Genomic DNA, 20,119 nt, shown 5'->3' with positions numbered 1-20,119 from the left:
GGTTGGAACAGGGGAGAAAGGCTAAACAGCCTTTGGGTTACTTGAAAGGGAGATTGATAAACACACCAGACTTAGTGAATCATAAAACTAGCATTTATTATACAGAATAAAATAGCCAGTAATGTAGCACATTACAGCTGGTGTGTTAAAATCAAATCTCCTATAACATATAGAGATGTACAGCGACGCGTTTCTCGGGGGTAACCCCGTTTCCTCAGGCTTGTATACTCTACCTATGTCTTAATCACCCTTAAATAGGGCTCAGTAACCACATGTTTACAATGAACACTCCCCTTCCTTCACTTGAACCAATGAGAACCTTCCTTTCCCCCCATTCCCACTTGTTGCAGTAATTAGTTAATATTTACAGGTTAAATTTATAATTAGGAATATGCTACTGATTTCCTAAGTTTGGAAGAATTGTTTGAGGGAATAATTCATACCTCACTAGCACCCCCCTCCACCTTTCATCCACCGAAAGAGGAGGTATCCTATATTGATCTATACCAGCAATTAGTTTTAGAAGACTTGGAATCTATGCCCAAAAGAATCATGGGGAAAAAACGAACCTGGCCTAATGAAGCCAGAGCCCTCAAAAGCCTGACGGGTGACAAGAATTTGGTCATCCGTCAGGCGGATAAAGGTGGGGGCATAGTCCTACAAAATTATATAGACTATACCAAAGAAGCTCATCGTATTTTGGATAATAGAGAATACTATATAAAGCTATCCCACGACCCAACCATTGATTTCACTAGGAAACTTAATCTTCTATTAGAGCAAGGTCTCTGGGATGATATTCTTACAAAAAAAGAAAAGAGATACCTTACACCTGATCACCCTAGTACCCCGTATTATTATCATCTCCCCAAACTGCACAAAGATGATAAGGTCCCCCCTGGTAGGCCCATAATAGCGGGCATCAACAGTATCACCGACAAACTGTCTGAGTATATAGATATCTATCTTCAGAAGCACGTAATTAATCTACCATCCTATATTAAAGATACCAGAGACCTACTCAATAGATTATCTGGCATTAAAGTTAATAGTGGCAATTACTTCTGGCTCTCATGTGATGTTGGATCTCTTTATTCAAATATATCCCATGATTTAGGGATACGATCAACACGGTTATATTTGAATAGAGACCTTTACATGCCTGGGATACAAAAAGAATATCTGATTTCTCTTATAAATTTTATTTTAAAAACATAATTATTTCCAGTTTTTAGACACTTTTTATTTACAGATTAAGGGAACGGCCATGGGCACCAGATTTGCCCCTAGTTTTGCAAATCTTTTTATGGGTCAATTTGAGGACCTATATATTTACAACTCACAATGGAGGGGCAATCTGGTGTTCTATGGCCGTTACATAGACAATTTGATTTTTATTTTTGATGGTTCAGAAGCAGAAGCATTGGAATTTGTTTCACATTTGAATCATAATAATATGGGTATAAGTTTTTCACATAATTTACAAAAGGATCAGATAGAATTTTTGGACATCATACTTGCCTGGGACCCTTGGGGCAATATATCTACCTCTACCTACTTCAAAAAGGTAGACTGCAACAATTTCTTACACTTCTCCAGCAACCATTTAACAAAATGGAAGACTAACATTCCATACAGTCAGTTTTGTCGATTACGTAGGAATTGTAGCACGGTAGAACAGTATGACCAGCAAGCGCCCATTCTAACATCAAGATTTATAGAGAAGGGATATCCTATTGAACTCATTGACAAGGGTTCCCAGAGAGCCAGGGATTTAAATAGAGAACAATTACTAACTTCAGTTCCCAACACAGACCAACATGACAATAAAGAAAAGTGTAATTTTAGCAAACAACCACTCTTTATTACACAATATAACTCCAATCACAAAAACATCAATAAGTTTTAAAAAAACACTGGCCGATCTTATTAAAAGATCCGATTTTGAACAAAACACTCCCTTCACAACCAAAATTGGTTTTTAAAAGAGCACCCTCCTACAAACAAAAACTAGCCCCAAGTAAGGTGGTGATGACAAAAAGAAAGGTAGCCAATATACCAAAATTAGGAGAGAAGATAGGAAACCACATTTTTAGTAAAAAGGGAGTATACAAATGTGGAAAGAGACTGTGTTATATGTGTAAACATATTTCCCATGGAACAACTAGAATAGAGTCATATAGCAATGGAAAAAATTTACTATTAAAAGTAAAATGACCTGTGATTCCAACTATGTCATATATGCGTTATCCTGCAAATGTGGCATACAATACATAGGCAGGACATGTAGGAAGGTTCGTATTAGATGGAGCGAGCATCTGAGGAACATAAAAGCAAAATCACCTAAACATAGTGTGTCTAGACATACCTGTAAGCATTACATATCTGGAAAATGTCCATTTAAAATCACCCCAATAGAAAACATTCCGAAAAGTAATGTATATAATAGGTTCACCAAACTCAGGCAGAGGGAAACCTATTGGATTTTTAAATTCAACAGTCTGTTTCCCACAGGCCTAAACGAGGTCATAGATTCAGTTGTATTCACATAACATATGTTATTGTTTTTTAAATCTTGGGATGAATTCCAATGTGATTATCAACAGTATAGATTTTATGTGTTTAGATCTTTGTTTATTATTTACAGCAATTTTGTTTAATGTGGTCGAAGGGTAACATACAGAGATATATTTGGTCATTTAATGATTTTGTACACTGGACTTTCACCCCCCACTTGTTGCTTAATCTTATATAATAGTGAGTATATGAAATGCATATATATTAGTACTAACAACACATATCAGAACGATCATCACAATTTTATTACATTTAGTGATTATATTCAGTACAGGTATCAGGTCCCGTTCTTACCCTTATTCGCATTTTTAGGTTTCACTCTTAGCTCCTTTTATATTGATGAACTAATCAATATTTAATTATCTGTCACTCTCATATTTTAAATATATACCAATACTAGCATCACTGATCCCATTGATTATCACAAATTCACTACATCCCATTACAACATAAATTATTAACACGCATGCACGCGTAGTTTTATATATATTCCCTAGCAGCACGAAATATCCCTTTAATATTCCCTTTAATTGAATCACGTAGACATTCACTAAATATATTGTCCAAACGATACGTTTTCACATACATACACAATATCATCACACATATTTGGAAAATATAGATTAAAAGTTTTTTCCTTTTTCATTTTATCATCACCATGTCCAGAAATTGTTATTTTGGATACTTATAGGGTATAAATATACACAGACATTAGTCACAGCAATATATGCAATGTGTCTGGCATACTAGTGCACATACTAAATATAGAGATATGGTCACAAACACAGCACAGGGTATTAACCACACAAGAAAGGATATATTTTTTGAGGAACAGATAGGAGTGGGTATCTGTCCTTTAGAATATAGTTTTATTAACACTGGTTTCCTTTTCATATTAGCTTTTATTGTATACTAATCTCATATATATATACATATATATCATTATCATTAGCGATACATATATTACACTTGTCAGACCAATAAGATATCGCCATAAATGAATCTCACGTATTATATTCACAACCCATGAATAGAGCCATTGTTATTGGTCACCTATATTTTCATTACGCATATTTGTGAGTTCAACATATATTATTTTCGCGAATGGACATTGCTGGTCAACTAGACGACAGATTGTTTACATCACATCAACCTATTGGATTCGTGGGTGTTTATCTGCATTGAGCAATGAAATTTTTATTTGTCACGCTGACGCTTAGCTGACGGCGGTGAATACAGAATCGGTGCGGTCCACACCCACGAATCAAATCTACAGGAATCATGGGACATGTAGTCCATGGATAACCAGACTCTCACCAATCGGATTCAGGTTTTGAGACAAGCCTCATGGTTCCTTGTCATCATTGGTTGGTTAGATATACACCACATGATTTGTTTACATAGGTTCAGTTGCAATTTTCTATACGATCGTAAAAGTTATCTTTTTGAAAAAAACCGCAAGATCACCTGTATATATAACACGAATCTTAGGAAATCAGTAGCATATTCCTAATTATAAATTTAACCTGTAAATATTAACTAATTACTGCAACAAGTGGGAGTGGGGGGAAAGGAAGGTTCTCATTGGTTCAAGTGAAGGAAGGAAGGGGAGTGTTCATTGTAAACATGTGGTTACTGAGCCCTATTTAAGGGTGATTAAGACATAGGTAGAGTATACAAGCCTGAGGAAACGGGGTTACCCCCGAGAAACGCGTCGCTGTACATCTCTATATATTATAGGAGATTTGATTTTAACACACCAGCTGTAATGTGCTACATTACTGGCTATTTTATTCTGTATAATAAATGCTAGTTTTATGATTCACTAAGTCTGGTGTGTTTATTAATCTCCCTTTCAAGTAACCCAAAGGCTGTTTAGCCTTTCTCCCCTGTTCCAACCTATAGGAAACGATCTAGGCAAGGGCTGCCTTTTAGGATATCCACTGCTTCAGGACACCATGACGGGGATTCGTTCACACAGCCAGCTGGTTTGCTGTTTAGAATACCAGCCTGCCTCTAATAGGCACACAAGAGTGCCTTCATGTTTGTGAGTACCCTGTATCTTATCCAGTTTGGTGTTTGTGGTATCCATTGATCTACACATGTGGCGCCTCTGTTTCTGTTTTTTACAGTTGTCCATCTAAGAAATTACATCACTTGTGAAGTGAAGACCGAGAGCTGCCTTCTTCATTTATTCCTTTCTCATATGGACTTATTTTGGGACTGTACATTTGCACCGCCTATACTGGACACCATCCAGTGCAACGTGTGTATATACACATATATACAATTTTTTTATATTAATCATAATAACTCTTTTAATTAAGTTTGCATTTTATTTTAATAATTTATTTATTAATTCTGTATTTTAGTTTTGCTCTCCCCATAACTTTTTATGGGTTTTTTTTTATAAATATTTACACTAGGGTCACCCACACCATCTGTTAAATAAGCGCCTCCTATAGGTTATCTGTGACACACTGTCACAGAGTTTCCAGTTCTCAGACATACAGTAAAGGACTGTCCTTTTCTCCAGAAACAAAAGGGTAAGAGTAGGTCTTCAGTAGTAGTTTGTACTCAACACTTTTCACTTATTACTCATTGTAACCTCTCTATCTCTTTACAGTGGGAGGGACAAAGAATCCAGACACAGGCCATTATTGACTCCGGAACCACTGGCAATTTCATTGATAAAACTTTTCTTGATAAATATCACATTCCATTAATAAAACGTATTGATTCACTAGCCATACGTGTGATTGATGGTTCTTATTTATCTTCAGGTCCTGTCACCCATAAGACTGTACCACTGCTCATGACCACTACTTCTGGTCATAGAGAGTCTATATCCTTTGACGTTATAGCATCACCCCTGTTTCCTATAGTTCTAGGTCTACTCTGGTTGCAAACACACGAACTTTAGATATCTTGGAGAAATTCACAAGTTCTCTTCAATTCTACATTTTGTTCTAAATCCTGTTACCTGCCAACACATATACTTAACACATCCATTGAGACTCCTGTTATTCCTAAGACATACTCAGACTTTATGGATGTTTTTGTCAAAACTGAAGCAGAAAACTTACCTCCACACAGGTCATACGACTGCCCCATAGAATTGTTACCTGGTTCTGATATCCCATATGGACATATATACCCTCTTTCTGAGCCAGAATTAGTACATTTGAAACAATATCTCGATGCCAACTTACGGAAGGGCTTTATTAGGCCATCCACATCCCCAGCTGGTGCGGGTATGTTCTTCGTCCGTAATAAAGATAACACGTTAAGACCAATTATTGATTACCGAGAGCTCAACAAAAGAACCAAGAAGAACAGATACCCTCTGCCCCTTATTCCAGAAATCATAGAACGATTACAAGGGGCGACTATTTTCACTAAACTCGATCTGAGAGGGGCGTATAATTTAATAAGAATCAAAGAGGGACACGAATGGCTGACGGCGTTTCGAACAAAGTATGGCTTGTTCGAGTACGCTGTCATGCCATTCGGTTTATGTAATGCACCAGCAACTTTTCAGTGCTTTATTAATGATTTATTTAGAGATCTACTTGACGTATGTATGATTATTTATCTTGACGACATACTGATTTACTCCAAAACTGAAGAACAACATACTATACATGTATGCACTGTTTTACTCCGACTTAGACAAAATTCACTTTATGCTAAACCTGAAAAATGTATTTTCAATACGGATACTATATCTTTTCTGGGTTATTCAATTTCTCCTTTAGGCATACAGATGGAACAAAAAAAAATAGAAGCTATAACTTCTTGGTCTACTCCTACTAACAAGAAGGACATACAGTGTTTCATTGGTTTTGCTAACTTTTATAGAAGATTAATCAGAAATTTCTCTTCTATTGCTAAACCTATCACTTCTTTAAGTAGTAATTCATCAACATTCCATTGGACCCCTCAAGCAGAACAAGATTTCCAAAAGTAGAAACACTCTTTCACTACTGCTCCAATTCTTAAGTTTCCTGATCCCCAATTGCAATATATATTGGAGGTTGATGCATCTGACTATGGCTTGGGAGCTATTTTGTCGCAAAGAAAAACACCCAACACCCCCATGCATCCCGTTGGTTACTTTTCAAGAGTTATGACATCCCCAGAACTGAACTACTCCATTGGAGAAAAAGAACTCCTGGCCATAAAATCTGCCCTTGAATTTTGGAGGCATCTCCTGGAAGGTACAACCATTCCTTTTTTGATTTACACCTACCATAAAAACTTGGAATACCTTAAAACCAATAAAACATTATCGGCACGTCAAATCAGATGGAGCTTATTTTTCAGTCGTTTTGATTTCCTTATTACATACAGGCCTGGATGCAAAAATGGTAAGGCCGATTCTCTTTCCAGGAAAGTTTTAAGACCTTCATATTCCAACACAACTGGTAGTGTCATTCCCCAAAGTAAATTTATTGGTTTAGCTTTGGATTTCACTACTAACCTCTACAAGGTGAACCGTACAGTCCAAAAAAACGCGTTGAACCATAAGGTCACGTCACTTCAAAAGGCCGTTATGTTCCAAAAAGCCACAAGCCCATATAACACTACACAAAAGCAGATTGAATCACATAACAAACATGATTAAAAACCCCCCTGTTCAATAATCCCCCTCAGGAGATATTAACCCTCGATTCCAAGATACGAAAGGTGTCCCACTGAGACCCTGTTCTTTTTCACGTGAGTTCGCAGGAACAATGAGTTTCGGTACAATCATGAAGAAGTAAAATGAAACGATCTTACTGGAATCTACGTTGTGGAACAGGAACACGGCCCTTCAAGTGTGATGGATAGTAGCTTCACCTCCGCCATGGACTTGAGAGAAGGAAGCAGGCAGTGAAGCGAAGTTCGACAACGCTGATTGCTTGTGGAGTTGTTAAAATGAGTTGGGATGGTTTCGCAGAAAGACTCTTCCTGCATTTTCAGACTCTAACTTTCAGCCAAGCCCTCACTGAGAGGCTGACAGGATTACTTAAAACTCTGTCCCATGCCGAAGAGTACTACCCTCCATAAGAGACAAAAACAAACTTCTGACACTTCTCTGCCAACCTCCTGGGACGAAAGGCAAAGAATGACTGGGGGACGAGGGAAGTGGGAGGAGCATTTGAGCCTTTGGCTGGGGTGTCTTTGCCTCCTCCTGGTGGCCAGGTTCTTATTTCCCAAAAGTAATGAATGCAGCTGTGGACTTTCTCCATTTATGAAGACAAAAGTGTTTTTTATTTAAAAAAAAAAATAATACAAATTAGAGCAAACTGAGTACTGGCAGACAGCTAAGACGGTGGCAAATATCTAGAGGGGGAGGGTTAGAGAGCTGTTTGGGGGATCCTACACTGCAGAAAACAAAAAACACACTTATTTTTATACTGGCAGATTTTTCTGCCAGTACGTAAGATGGGGGTAACCTTTGGGGGGTGGGGGAGGAAAGATAGCTGTTTGAGAGGGATCAGGGAAGATCAGGGGTGTGATGTGTCAGGTGGGAGGCTGATCTCTACACTAAAGCTAAAATTAACCCTACAGGCTACCTAATTAACCCTTTCACTGCTGGACATAATACATTTGTGGTGCGCAGCAGCATTTGGTGGCCTTCTAATTACCAAAAAAGCAACGCCAAAGTCTATATAGCTGCTATTTCTGAACAAAGGGGATCCCAGAGAAGCATTTACAACCATTTGTGCCATAATTGCATAAGCTGTTTGTAAATAATTTCAGTGAGAAAGCTAAAGTTTGAGAAAAAGTTAACGATTTTTTTTATTTGATCGCATTTGGTGGTGAAATGGTGGCATGAAATATACCAAGATGGGCCTAGATCAATACTTTGGGTTGTCTACTAAAAAAAACGATATACATATGAAGGTATATTCAGGGATTCCTGACACCTGATACAACATGGTGTAGGTGCATCTTAAACGTAGTACAGTGCAGGAGTGTATTACACCTGATACGCTACTGCACTGTACTACGTTTAAGATGCACCTACAAAATGATGCATTACACCTGATACGCTCCTGCACTGCACTACGTTTAAGATGCACCTACACCATGATGCGTTACACCTGATACGCTCCTGCACTGCACTACGTTTAAGATGCACCTACACCATGATGCGTTACACCTGATACGCTCCTGCATGCACTAGGTTTAAGATGCACCTACACCATGATGCGTTAACACCTGATATGCTCCTGGCACTGCACTACGTTTAAGATGCACCTACACCATGATGCATTACACCCCGATACGCTACTGCACTGCACTACGTTTAAGAATGCACCTACACCATGATGGGTTACACCTGACACGCTCCCTGCACTGCACTAGGTTAAGATGCACCTCCACCATGATGCATTACACCTGATACGCACCCTGCACTGCACTACGGTTAAGATGCACCTACACCATGATGCATTACACCTGATACGCTCCTTGCACTGCACTACGTTTAAGATGCACCTACATCATGATGCATTACACCTGATACGCTCCTGCACTGCACTACGTTTAAGATGCACCTACACCATGATGCATTACACCTGATACGCTCCTGCACTGCACTACGTTTAAGATGCACCTACACCATGATGCATTACACCTGATACGCTCTTGCACTGCACTACGTTTAAGATGCACCTACACCATGGTGCATTACACCTGATACGCTCCTGCATTGTACTACGTTTAAGATGCACCTACACCATGATGCATTACACCTGATACGCTCCTACACTACACTAGGGTTAAGATGCACCTACACCATGATGCGTTACACCTGATACGCTCCTGCACTGCACTACGGTTAAGATGCACCTACACCATGATGCGTTACACCTGATACGCTCCTGCACTGTACTACGTTTAAGATGCACCTACAACATGATGCGTTACACCTGATACGTTCCTGCACTGCACTACGTTTAAGATGCACCTACACCATGATGCGTTACACCTGATACGCTCCTGCACTGCACTACAGTTAAGATGCACCTACACCATGATGCATTACACCTTATACGCTCCTGCACTGTGTTACGGTACCAACTGTGTACCAAGGGTTAACCCCAGATGAACAATGTCCTGCATAGACAATCAGCAATTCACAACCCAGCCAGTTTCAGGTTTAAAACAGAATGACAACTTTATTTGAAGGCAGCACACAGATTTATACAGGTTTTTGACCCCCCCTCAGATGGGGGTTGAAAGAATGTTGTACATTAGATAAAAGGGAGAAGCGCCCTTGACATGATACAATAGAATTATATTACTTAAATACTTTACTTAGGCAGATAACAACTTAAACACATTTGGCTTGTCTTATCACCTAGCGTCTGTTCTATGAGGGTGATTAAACAATGGCCTGTTTATTACTTAAATGTAATTATAGCACACAATAGCTGAGGCCAGAAAAACCTGTCTTTATAAATTAGATTCTTAAAGCTAAACACAGTTAACTCTTTCAGTCCTGACAGATGGGTCTGTCACATAGCTCCCCCCTTGTGGAACACTCCGGCAGACCCGCTTGACCCTTTTGCGGGGTCAACCTGGGGATGACCGGACTAGGAGGTGGTAGGCATGTCAGTTTGCTGGGACAATCCATCTGTATTCCCGTTATGAGAGAGAATCCCTGTCCTGTAATAAATAAGGGTTCAACCTCTTCAGTGCCCCGACTAGGGCTAAACAGTCCTTCAAAATATCATCGCTTCTTTACGTGGTTTTTGTACCTGCTCTTTATAGGTATCCACAATCCCTTCATACTGACATAGGGTGCCCTTGAGTTGCTGCACCTCCCTATGAGCCAGCGATCAGCTTCTCCTCCAGTTGTCACTAAGTTTGTCCTTAATGTTTCATGTTCCACTCTCAAGCTGGTGTTATCTGCAGTCTGTCGGTGCAGCTTGTCTAGCAGAGATTCCTGTTCTAAACGTGCTTTTCTCCTCTGCACTCCTCCTTCTCTCCCCGCTAGCACTGTTACATGATTATTTAACGTGACCATTTTATCTCTACGTGACTCTTCTCCTTCATCAGCGCATTGGTAAACGTGACTCCCACATATCAATAGCGGATAGAGTTTTACTGTAGCTCAGCGTCCTGGGGCTTAGCAGCAGGGGGGGTCAGTCTCTGCTGCCCGGTTCTGAGCACGGGTAGTCACAGGGTTAACATCCTAGCGGGACCCATGGAGCATAGGCAGAAACAAGGGGGACCAAGGTATTTCCAAGGAGAACATCAGCTGGTAAATCCTTCATGACCCCCACATTCACAGGTCTAGCGCCCCACTCCCCAATCCAAATGCACCCTGGCAACAGGCAGGCGGAACACAGTGCCCCCTGCTACCCTCACAGCACAGTGTCTCCTGTGTGCTGTTTTCTCAGACACCAAGTTCTTTCGAAGCAATGGTCATGGTAGCACCAGTATCCCGTAGACCACTGACCTCCTTCCATTCACTTTAACCAGTTGCCGGTTATTCGGTGGCAGCTTGCACAAGGTCTGCCTCATGTAGGATGCCCCAGCATTCTTGCGCCTCTACCGCGTAGCGGGCCGCAGGGCTGAGGATTACGTGGGATTCCGCTAGCGGGTCTTCTCCAGGACTGTGCTTCGGTTCGCTGCGTTTAGGGGACCACTCTGGTCTTTTGTGCCCTAGTTGCTTACATCAAAGCACCCGAATAGGTTGTGAGTAGCCCCGCGAATTGAACCGGGCCTCTCTGAGGGTAGTTCGTGGGCCCGAGGCACGTGTGGTATAGCGGTGCGCCGGGGGTTGGTAACTGGCAGCTGCTGGGGTGACTGGGGGGTCTGTACTCCACTCTGGCAGGGGGCTTAGTGGTAGCAGTGTCAGTTTGCGGGCATCCGTATACTCATCTGCCAGGCGAGCAGCTTCATGCAGGGGGTGAGGGTTTACGGTCCCGAACCCACTCTCGAACTCATGCGGGTAACTTGTCGAAGCAATGTTCCAACAGGAATAGCTGCAGCACCTCTTCCCCAGATACGGCATGGCACCCCCCGCTATCCAGTGAGCTGCTGTGCGGTGCACCTTACAAGCCCACTCAAGGTAGGAATCACCAGCTAATTTAACAGTGTCTCTGAAACCGTCTCCTGTATGCCTCAGGTGTAATTGCATACCTGGAGAGCAGAGCTCTTTTACAGTATTATAATCCCAGACTTCCTCATCTGAATGGCCCGAAAAGCCTCACTGGCCCCGGCCGGATAATTTTCCGGATAATATCGTGACCCCAGTCCTCTCGCGGGACCTTGTGTAGTGCACATTGCCTCTCAAATCTGCAAGGTACCCATCAATCTCTCCTTCTGTTTCCAGGAAGTTTTAAAAGCTGCAAAATTTACTTTTCCCTTTTCCACTGGGGTTGCTGTGACTTGGGCTGCTGCAGCGCCGCTTTGGCGAAGTAGGTTGGCCTCCACAGCTGCTATGACCGATAATTTCGGCAGATGGGTTGGGGCCATAATATGCCAGTCTTATTTTAACCGCCCGATCAAAGCTTGCTTCTTCAGGGGGTTCTGTCTGATATGCTGGGCCCATTGGTTCCTTCTGTCCCTGGTACTCTTTCCATCTTAGTCAGTATTGTAATAATCCCCCTCTTCCTGAGGTTACTGGCATGTGTAGTTGCTCTTCTGGGCGATAAGGTTCATTCCGTCGCTTGCCACCAATGTTACGGTACCAACTGTGTACCAAGGGTTAACCCCAGATGAACAATGTCCTGCATAGACAATCAGCAATTCACAACCCAGCCAGTTTCAGGTTTAAAACAGAATGACAACTTATTTGAAGCAGCACACAGATTTATACAGGTTTTTGACCCCCCCCTCAGATGGGGGTTGAAAGAATGTTGTACATTAGATAAAAGGGAGAAGCGCCCTTGACATGATACAATAGAATTATATTACTTAAATACTTTACTTAGGCAGATAACAACTTAAACACATTTGGCTTGTCTTATCACCTAGCCTCTGTTCTCTGAGGGTGATTAAACAATGGCCTGTTTATTACTTAAATGTAATTATAGCACACAATAGCTGAGGCCAGAAAACCTGTCTTTAGAAATTAGATTCTTAAAGCTAAACACAGTTAACTCTTTCAGTCCTGACAGAAGGGTCTGTCACACACTGCACTACGGTTAAGATGCACCTACACCATGATGCATTACACCTGATACGCTCCTGCACTACGTTTAAGATGCACCTACACCATGATGCGTTACACCTGATACGTTCCTGCACTGCACTACGTTTAAGATGCACCTACACCATGATGCGTTACACCTGATACGCTCCTGCACTGCACTACGTTTAAGATGCACCTACACCATGATGCGTTACACCTGATACGCTCCTGCACTGCACTACGGTTAAGATGCACCTACACCATGATGCGTTACACCTGATACGCTCCTGCACTGCACTACGGTTAAGATGCACCTACACCATGATGGGTTACACCTGATACGCTCCTGCACTGTACTACGTTTAAGATGCACCTACACCATGATGCATTACACCTGATACGCTCCTGCACTGCACTACGTTTAAGATGCACCTACACCATGATGCATTACACCTGATACGCTCCTGCACTGCACTACGTTTAAGATGCACCTACACCATGATGCATTACACCTGATACGCTACTGCACTGTACTACGTTTAAGATGCACCTACACCATGATGCGTTACACCTGATACGCTACTGCACTGTACTACGTTTAAGATGCACCTACACCATGATGCATTACACCTGATACGCTACTGCACTGTACTACGTTTAAGATGCACCTACACCATGATGCGTTACACCTGATACGCTACTGCACTGTACTACGTTTAAGATGCACCTACACCATGATGCATTACACCTGATACGCTACTGCACTGTACTACGTTTAAGATGCACCTACACCATGATGCATTACACCTGATACGCTACTGCACTGTACTACGTTTAAGATGCACCTACACCATGATGCATTACACCTGATACGCTACTGCACTGCACTACGTTTAAGATGCACCTACACCATGATGCATTACACCTGATACGCTACTGCACTGTACTACGTTTAAGATGCACCTACACCATGATGCGTTACACCTGATACGCTCCTGCACTGCACTACGGTTAGGATGCACCTACACTATGATGCATTACACCTGATACGCTCCTGCACTGCACTACGTTTAAAATGCACCTACACTATGATGCATTACACCTGATACCTCCTGCACTACTACTTATACACACTTGCCCTATGCCTGAGAGCGCACTTAATAACACTGTACTGATCCTACAGCGCCACACTGTTACAGGGACAACCACCCATCAACACCTCCTGCACCCGCTGACACTGGGCAGCCAATATCCATACGTACCCTCAGCTCCCCAATGTAATCTCCGGCTTCCACAATACTCATGTCTCCCTGCGACACCAGAATCAGCTGCACCGTCTGAAGCACATCATGGGCCATAGTCACGTCACCACATATGTACATGTGACCCCTTCGGTGGTAGAGGACATCATACACGTGACAAGCCAGCTGGGTGCGCAAAATGTCCTGTACGTATGTCTGAAATAGAGAGGAGAAGGCGTGTCATAAGCAAAATGGTTATAGAGTGTTACAGTCACTCACATTATTATACAGCTGAGAGTTACAGTCACTCACATTATTATACAGCTGAGTGTTACTGTCACACACATTATTATACAGCTGAGTGTTACTGTCACACTTATATATTATTATACAGCTGAGAGTTACAGTCACTCACATTATTATACAGCTGAGAGTTACAGTCACTCACATTATTATACAGCTGAGTGTTACTGTCACACACACATTATTATTATACAGCTGAGAGTTACAGTCACTCACATTATTATACAGCTGAGTGTTACAGTCACTCACATTATTATACAGCTGAGAGTTAGTCACTCACATTATTATACAGCTGAGTGTTACTGTCACACACATTATTATACAGCTGAGTGTTACTGTCACACATATATTATTATTATACAGCTGAGTGTTACTGTCACACTTATATATTATTATTATACAGCTGAGTGTTACTGTCACACTTATATATTATTATTATACAGCTGAGTGTTACTGTCACACACATTATTATACAGCTGAGTGTTACTGTCACACACATTATTATACAGCTGAGAGTTTCAGTCATTCACATTATTACACAGCTGAGTGTTACTGTCACACACATATTATTATTATACAGCTGAGTGTTACTGTCACACACATATTATTATTATACAGCTGAGTGTTACTGTCACACACATATTATTATTATACAGCTGAGTGTTACTGTCACACACATATTATTATTATACAGCTGAGTGTTACTGTCACACACATTATTATACAGCTGAGTGTTACTGTCACACACACATTATTATTATTATACAGCTGAGTGTTACTGTCACACACATATTATTATTATACAGCTGAGTGTTACTGTCACACACACATTATTATTATACAGCTGAGTGTTACTGTCACACACATATTATTATTATTATACAGCTGAGTGTTACTGTCACACACATATTATTATTATTATACAGCTGAGTGTTACTGTCACACACACATTATTATTATTATACAGCTGAGTGTTACTGTCACACACACATATTATTATACAGCTGAGTGTTACTGTCACACACACATATTATTATTATTATACAGCTGAGTGTTACTGTCACACACATTATTATTACACAGCTGAGTGTTACTGTCACACACATATTATTATACAGCTGATTGTTACTGTCACACACATATTATTATACAGCTGAGTGTTACTGTCACACACATATTATTATTATTATACAGCTGAGTGTTACTGTCACACACATATTATTATTATTATACAGCTGATTGTTACTGTCACACACATATTATTATTATACAGCTGAGTGTTACTGTCACACACATATTATTATTATTATACAGCTGAGTGTTACTGTCACACACATTATTATTATTATACAGCTGAGTGTTACTGTCACACACATATTATTATTATACAGCTGAGTGTTACTGTCACACACACATTATTATTATTATACAGCTGAGTGTTACTGTCACACACATATTATTATTATTATACAGCTGAGTGTTACTGTCACACACACATATTATTATTATTATACAGCTGAGTGTTACTGTCACACACATTATTATTACACAGCTGAGTGTTACTGTCACACACATATTATTATACAGCTGATTGTTACTGTCACACACATATTATTATACAGCTGAGTGTTACTGTCACACACATATTATTATTATACAGCTGAGTGTTACTGTCACACACATATTATTATTATACAGCTGAGTGTTACTGTCACACACATATTAATATTATACAGCTGAGTGTTACTGTCACACACATATTATTATTATACAGCTGAGTGTTACTGTCACACACATATTATTATACAGCTGAGTGTTACTGTCACACACACATTATTATTATTATACAGCTGAGTGTTACTGTCACACACACATTATTATTATACAGCTGAGTGTTACTGTCACACACACATTATTATTATACAGCTGAGTGTTACTGTCACACACATATTATTATTATACAGCTGAGTGTTACTGTCACACACATATTATTATTATACAGCTGAGTGTTACTGTCACACACACATTATTATTATACAGCTGAGTGTTACTGTCACACACACATTATTATTATACATCTGACTGTTACTGTCACACACATTATTATTATACAGCTGAGTGTTACTGTCACACACATATTATTATTATTATTATTATTATACAGCTGAGTGTTACTGTCACACACACATTATTATTATACAGCTGAGTGTTACTGTCACACACACATTATTATTATACAGCTGAGTGTTACTGTCACACACATATTATTATTATACAGCTGAGTGTTACTGTCACACACATATTATTATTATACAGCTGAGTGTTACTGTCACACACACATTATTATTATTATACAGCTGAGTGTTACTGTCACACACACATTATTATTATTATACAGCTGAGTGTTACTGTCACACACACATTATTATTATACAGCTGAGTGTTACTGTCACACACATATTATTATACAGCTGATTGTTACTGTCACACACATATTATTATACAGCTGAGTGTTACTGTCACACACATATTATTATTATTATACAGCTGAGTGTTACTGTCACACACATATTATTATTATTATACAGCTGAGTGTTACTGTCACACACACATTATTATTATTATACAGCTGAGTGTTACTGTCACACACACATTATTATTATTATACAGCTGAGTGTTACTGTCACACACACATTATTATTATTATACAGCTGAGTGTTACTGTCACACACATATTATTATTATTATACAGCTGAGTGTTACTGTCACACACATATTATTATTATACAGCTGAGTGTTACTGTCACACACATATTATTATTATACAGCTGAGTGTTACTGTCACACACACATATTATTATTATACAGCTGAGTGTTACTGTCACACACATATTATTATTATTATACAGCTGAGTGTTACTGTCACACACACATTATTATTATTATACAGCTGAGTGTTACTGTCACATACATATTATTATTATACAGCTGAGTGTTACTGTCACACACATATTATTATTATACAGCTGAGTGTTACTGTCACACACATATTATTATTATACAGCTGAGTGTTACTGTCACACACATATTATTATTATACAGCTGAGTGTTACTGTCACACACACATATTATTATTATACAGCTGAGTGTTACTGTCACACACATATTATTATTATACAGCTGAGTGTTACTGTCACACACACATTATTATTATTATACAGCTGAGTGTTACTGTCACACACATATTATTATTATACAGCTGAGTGTTACTGTCACACACACATTATTATTATTATACAGCTGAGTGTTACTGTCACACACACATTATTATTATTACACAGCTGAGTGTTACTGTCACACACACATATTATTATTATACAGCTGAGTGTTACTGTCACACACATATTATTATTATTATACAGCTGAGTGTTACTGTCACACACATATTATTATACAGCTGAGTGTTACTGTCACACACATATTATTATTATACAGCTGAGTGTTACTGTCACACACACATTATTATTATTATACAGCTGATTGTTACTGTCACACACACATTATTATTATTATACAGCTGATTGTTACTGTCACACACATATTATTATACAGCTGAGTGTTACTGTCACACACATATTATTATTATTATACAGCTGAGTGTTACTGTCACACACATATTATTATTATACAGCTGAGTGTTACTGTCACACACATATTATTATTATTATACAGCTGAGTGTTACTGTCATACACACATTATTATTATTATTATTATTATTATTATACAGCTGAGTGTTACTGTCACACACACATTATTATTATTATACAGCTTAGTGTTACTGTCACACACATATTATTATTATACAGCTGAGTGTTACTGTCACACACACATTATTATTATTATACAGCTGAGTGTTACTGTCACACACATTATTATTATTATACAGCTGAGTGTTACTGTCACACACATATTATTATTATTATTATTATTATTATACAGCTGAGTGTTACTGTCACACACATATTATTATTATACAGCTGAGTGTTACTGTCACACACACATTATTATTATTATACAGCTGAGTGTTACTGTCACATACATATTATTATTATACAGCTGAGTGTTACTGTCACACACATATTATTATTATACAGCTGAGTGTTACTGTCACACACATATTATTATTATACAGCTGAGTGTTACTGTCACACACATATTAATATTATACAGCTGAGTGTTACTGTCACACACATATTATTATTATTATACAGCTGAGTGTTACTGTCACACACATTATTATTATTATACAGCTGAGTGTTACTGTCGCACACATATTATTATTATTATACAGCTGAGTGTTACTGTCACACACATTATTATTATTATACAGCTGAGTGTTACTGTCACACATATATTATTATTATACAGCTGAGTGTTACTGTCACACACACATTATTATTATTATACAGCTGAGTGTTACTGTCACACACATATTATTATTATTATTATTATTATTATACAGCTGAGTGTTACTGTCACACACACATTATTATTATACAGCTGAGTGTTACTGTCACACACATTATTATTATACAGCTGAGTGTTACTGTCACACACATTATTATTATACAGCTGAGTGTTACTGTCACACACATTATTATTATACAGCTGAGTGTTACTGTCACACACATATTATTATTATTATTATACAGCTGAGTGTTACTGTCACACACATTATTATTATACAGCTGAGTGTTACTGTCACACACATATTATTATTATACAGCTGAGTGTTACTGTCACACACATATTATTATTATACAGCTGAGTGTTACTGTCACACACATATTATTATTATACAGCTGAGTGTTACTGTCACACACATATTATTATTATTATACAGCTGAGTGTTACTGTCACATACATATTATTATTATACAGCTGAGTGTTACTGTCACACACACATATTATTATTATACAGCTGAGTGTTACTGTCACACACACATTATTATTATTATACAGCTGAGTGTTACTGTCACACACATATTATTATACAGCTGAGTGTTACTGTCACACACACATTATTATTATTATACAGCTGAGTGTTACTGTCACACACACATTATTATTATACAGCTGAGTGTTACTGTCACACTTATATATTATTATTATACAGCTGAGTGTTACTGTCACACACATATTATTATTATACAGCTGAGTGTTACTGTCACACACATATTATTATTATACAGCTGAGTGTTACTGTCACACACATATTATTATTATTATACAGCTGAGTGTTACTGTCACACACATATTATTATTATTATACAGCTGAGTGTTACTGTCACACACATATTATTATTATTATACAGCTGAGTGTTACTGTCACACACACATTATTATTATACAGCTGAGTGTTACTGTCACACTTATATATTATTATTATACAGCTGAGTGTTACTGTCACACACATATTATTATTATACAGCTGAGTGTTACTGTCACACACATATTATTATTATACAGCTGAGTGTTACTGTCACACACATATTAATATTATACAGCTGAGTGTTACTGTCACACACATATTATTATTATACAGCTGAGTGTTACTGTCACACACATATTATTATTATACAGCTGAGTGTTACTGTCACACACACATTATTATTATTATACAGCTGAGTGTTACTGTCACACACACATATTATTATTATACAGCTGAGTGTTACTGTCACACACATATTATTATTATACAGCCGATTGTTACTGTCACACACACATTATTATTATTATACAGCTGAGTGTTACTGTCACACACATTATTATTATTATACAGCTGAGTGTTACTGTCAC

The 20,119-nt window shown here is 38.7% G+C and overlaps 1 protein-coding gene across 3 annotated transcripts in view; it reads right to left on the bottom strand.

The window, feature by feature from the left end:
- NOS3 (nitric oxide synthase 3) overlaps positions 1-20,119 on the bottom strand; it is a 720,543-nt gene that overhangs the window by 58,382 nt on the left and 642,042 nt on the right. For all 3 annotated transcript variants that reach the window (XR_008402467.1, XM_053713262.1, XM_053713263.1), the window contains one exon: positions 13,978-14,172. Coding sequence is in view for 2 of the 3 variants with exons in the window: in XM_053713262.1 (XP_053569237.1) it covers positions 13,978-14,172 (195 nt within the window). In the remaining variant the exon portion in view is untranslated. The remainder of the gene's footprint in view (positions 1-13,977; positions 14,173-20,119) is intronic.

Source organism: Bombina bombina, chromosome 5 (genome assembly GCF_027579735.1).
Source record: "Bombina bombina isolate aBomBom1 chromosome 5, aBomBom1.pri, whole genome shotgun sequence".
In the NCBI taxonomy this organism is placed as follows: Eukaryota; Metazoa; Chordata; class Amphibia; order Anura; family Bombinatoridae; genus Bombina; species Bombina bombina.
The sequence above is the reverse complement of the archived record's forward strand: the minus strand, read 5'-3'. Positions and strand labels throughout refer to the sequence as shown.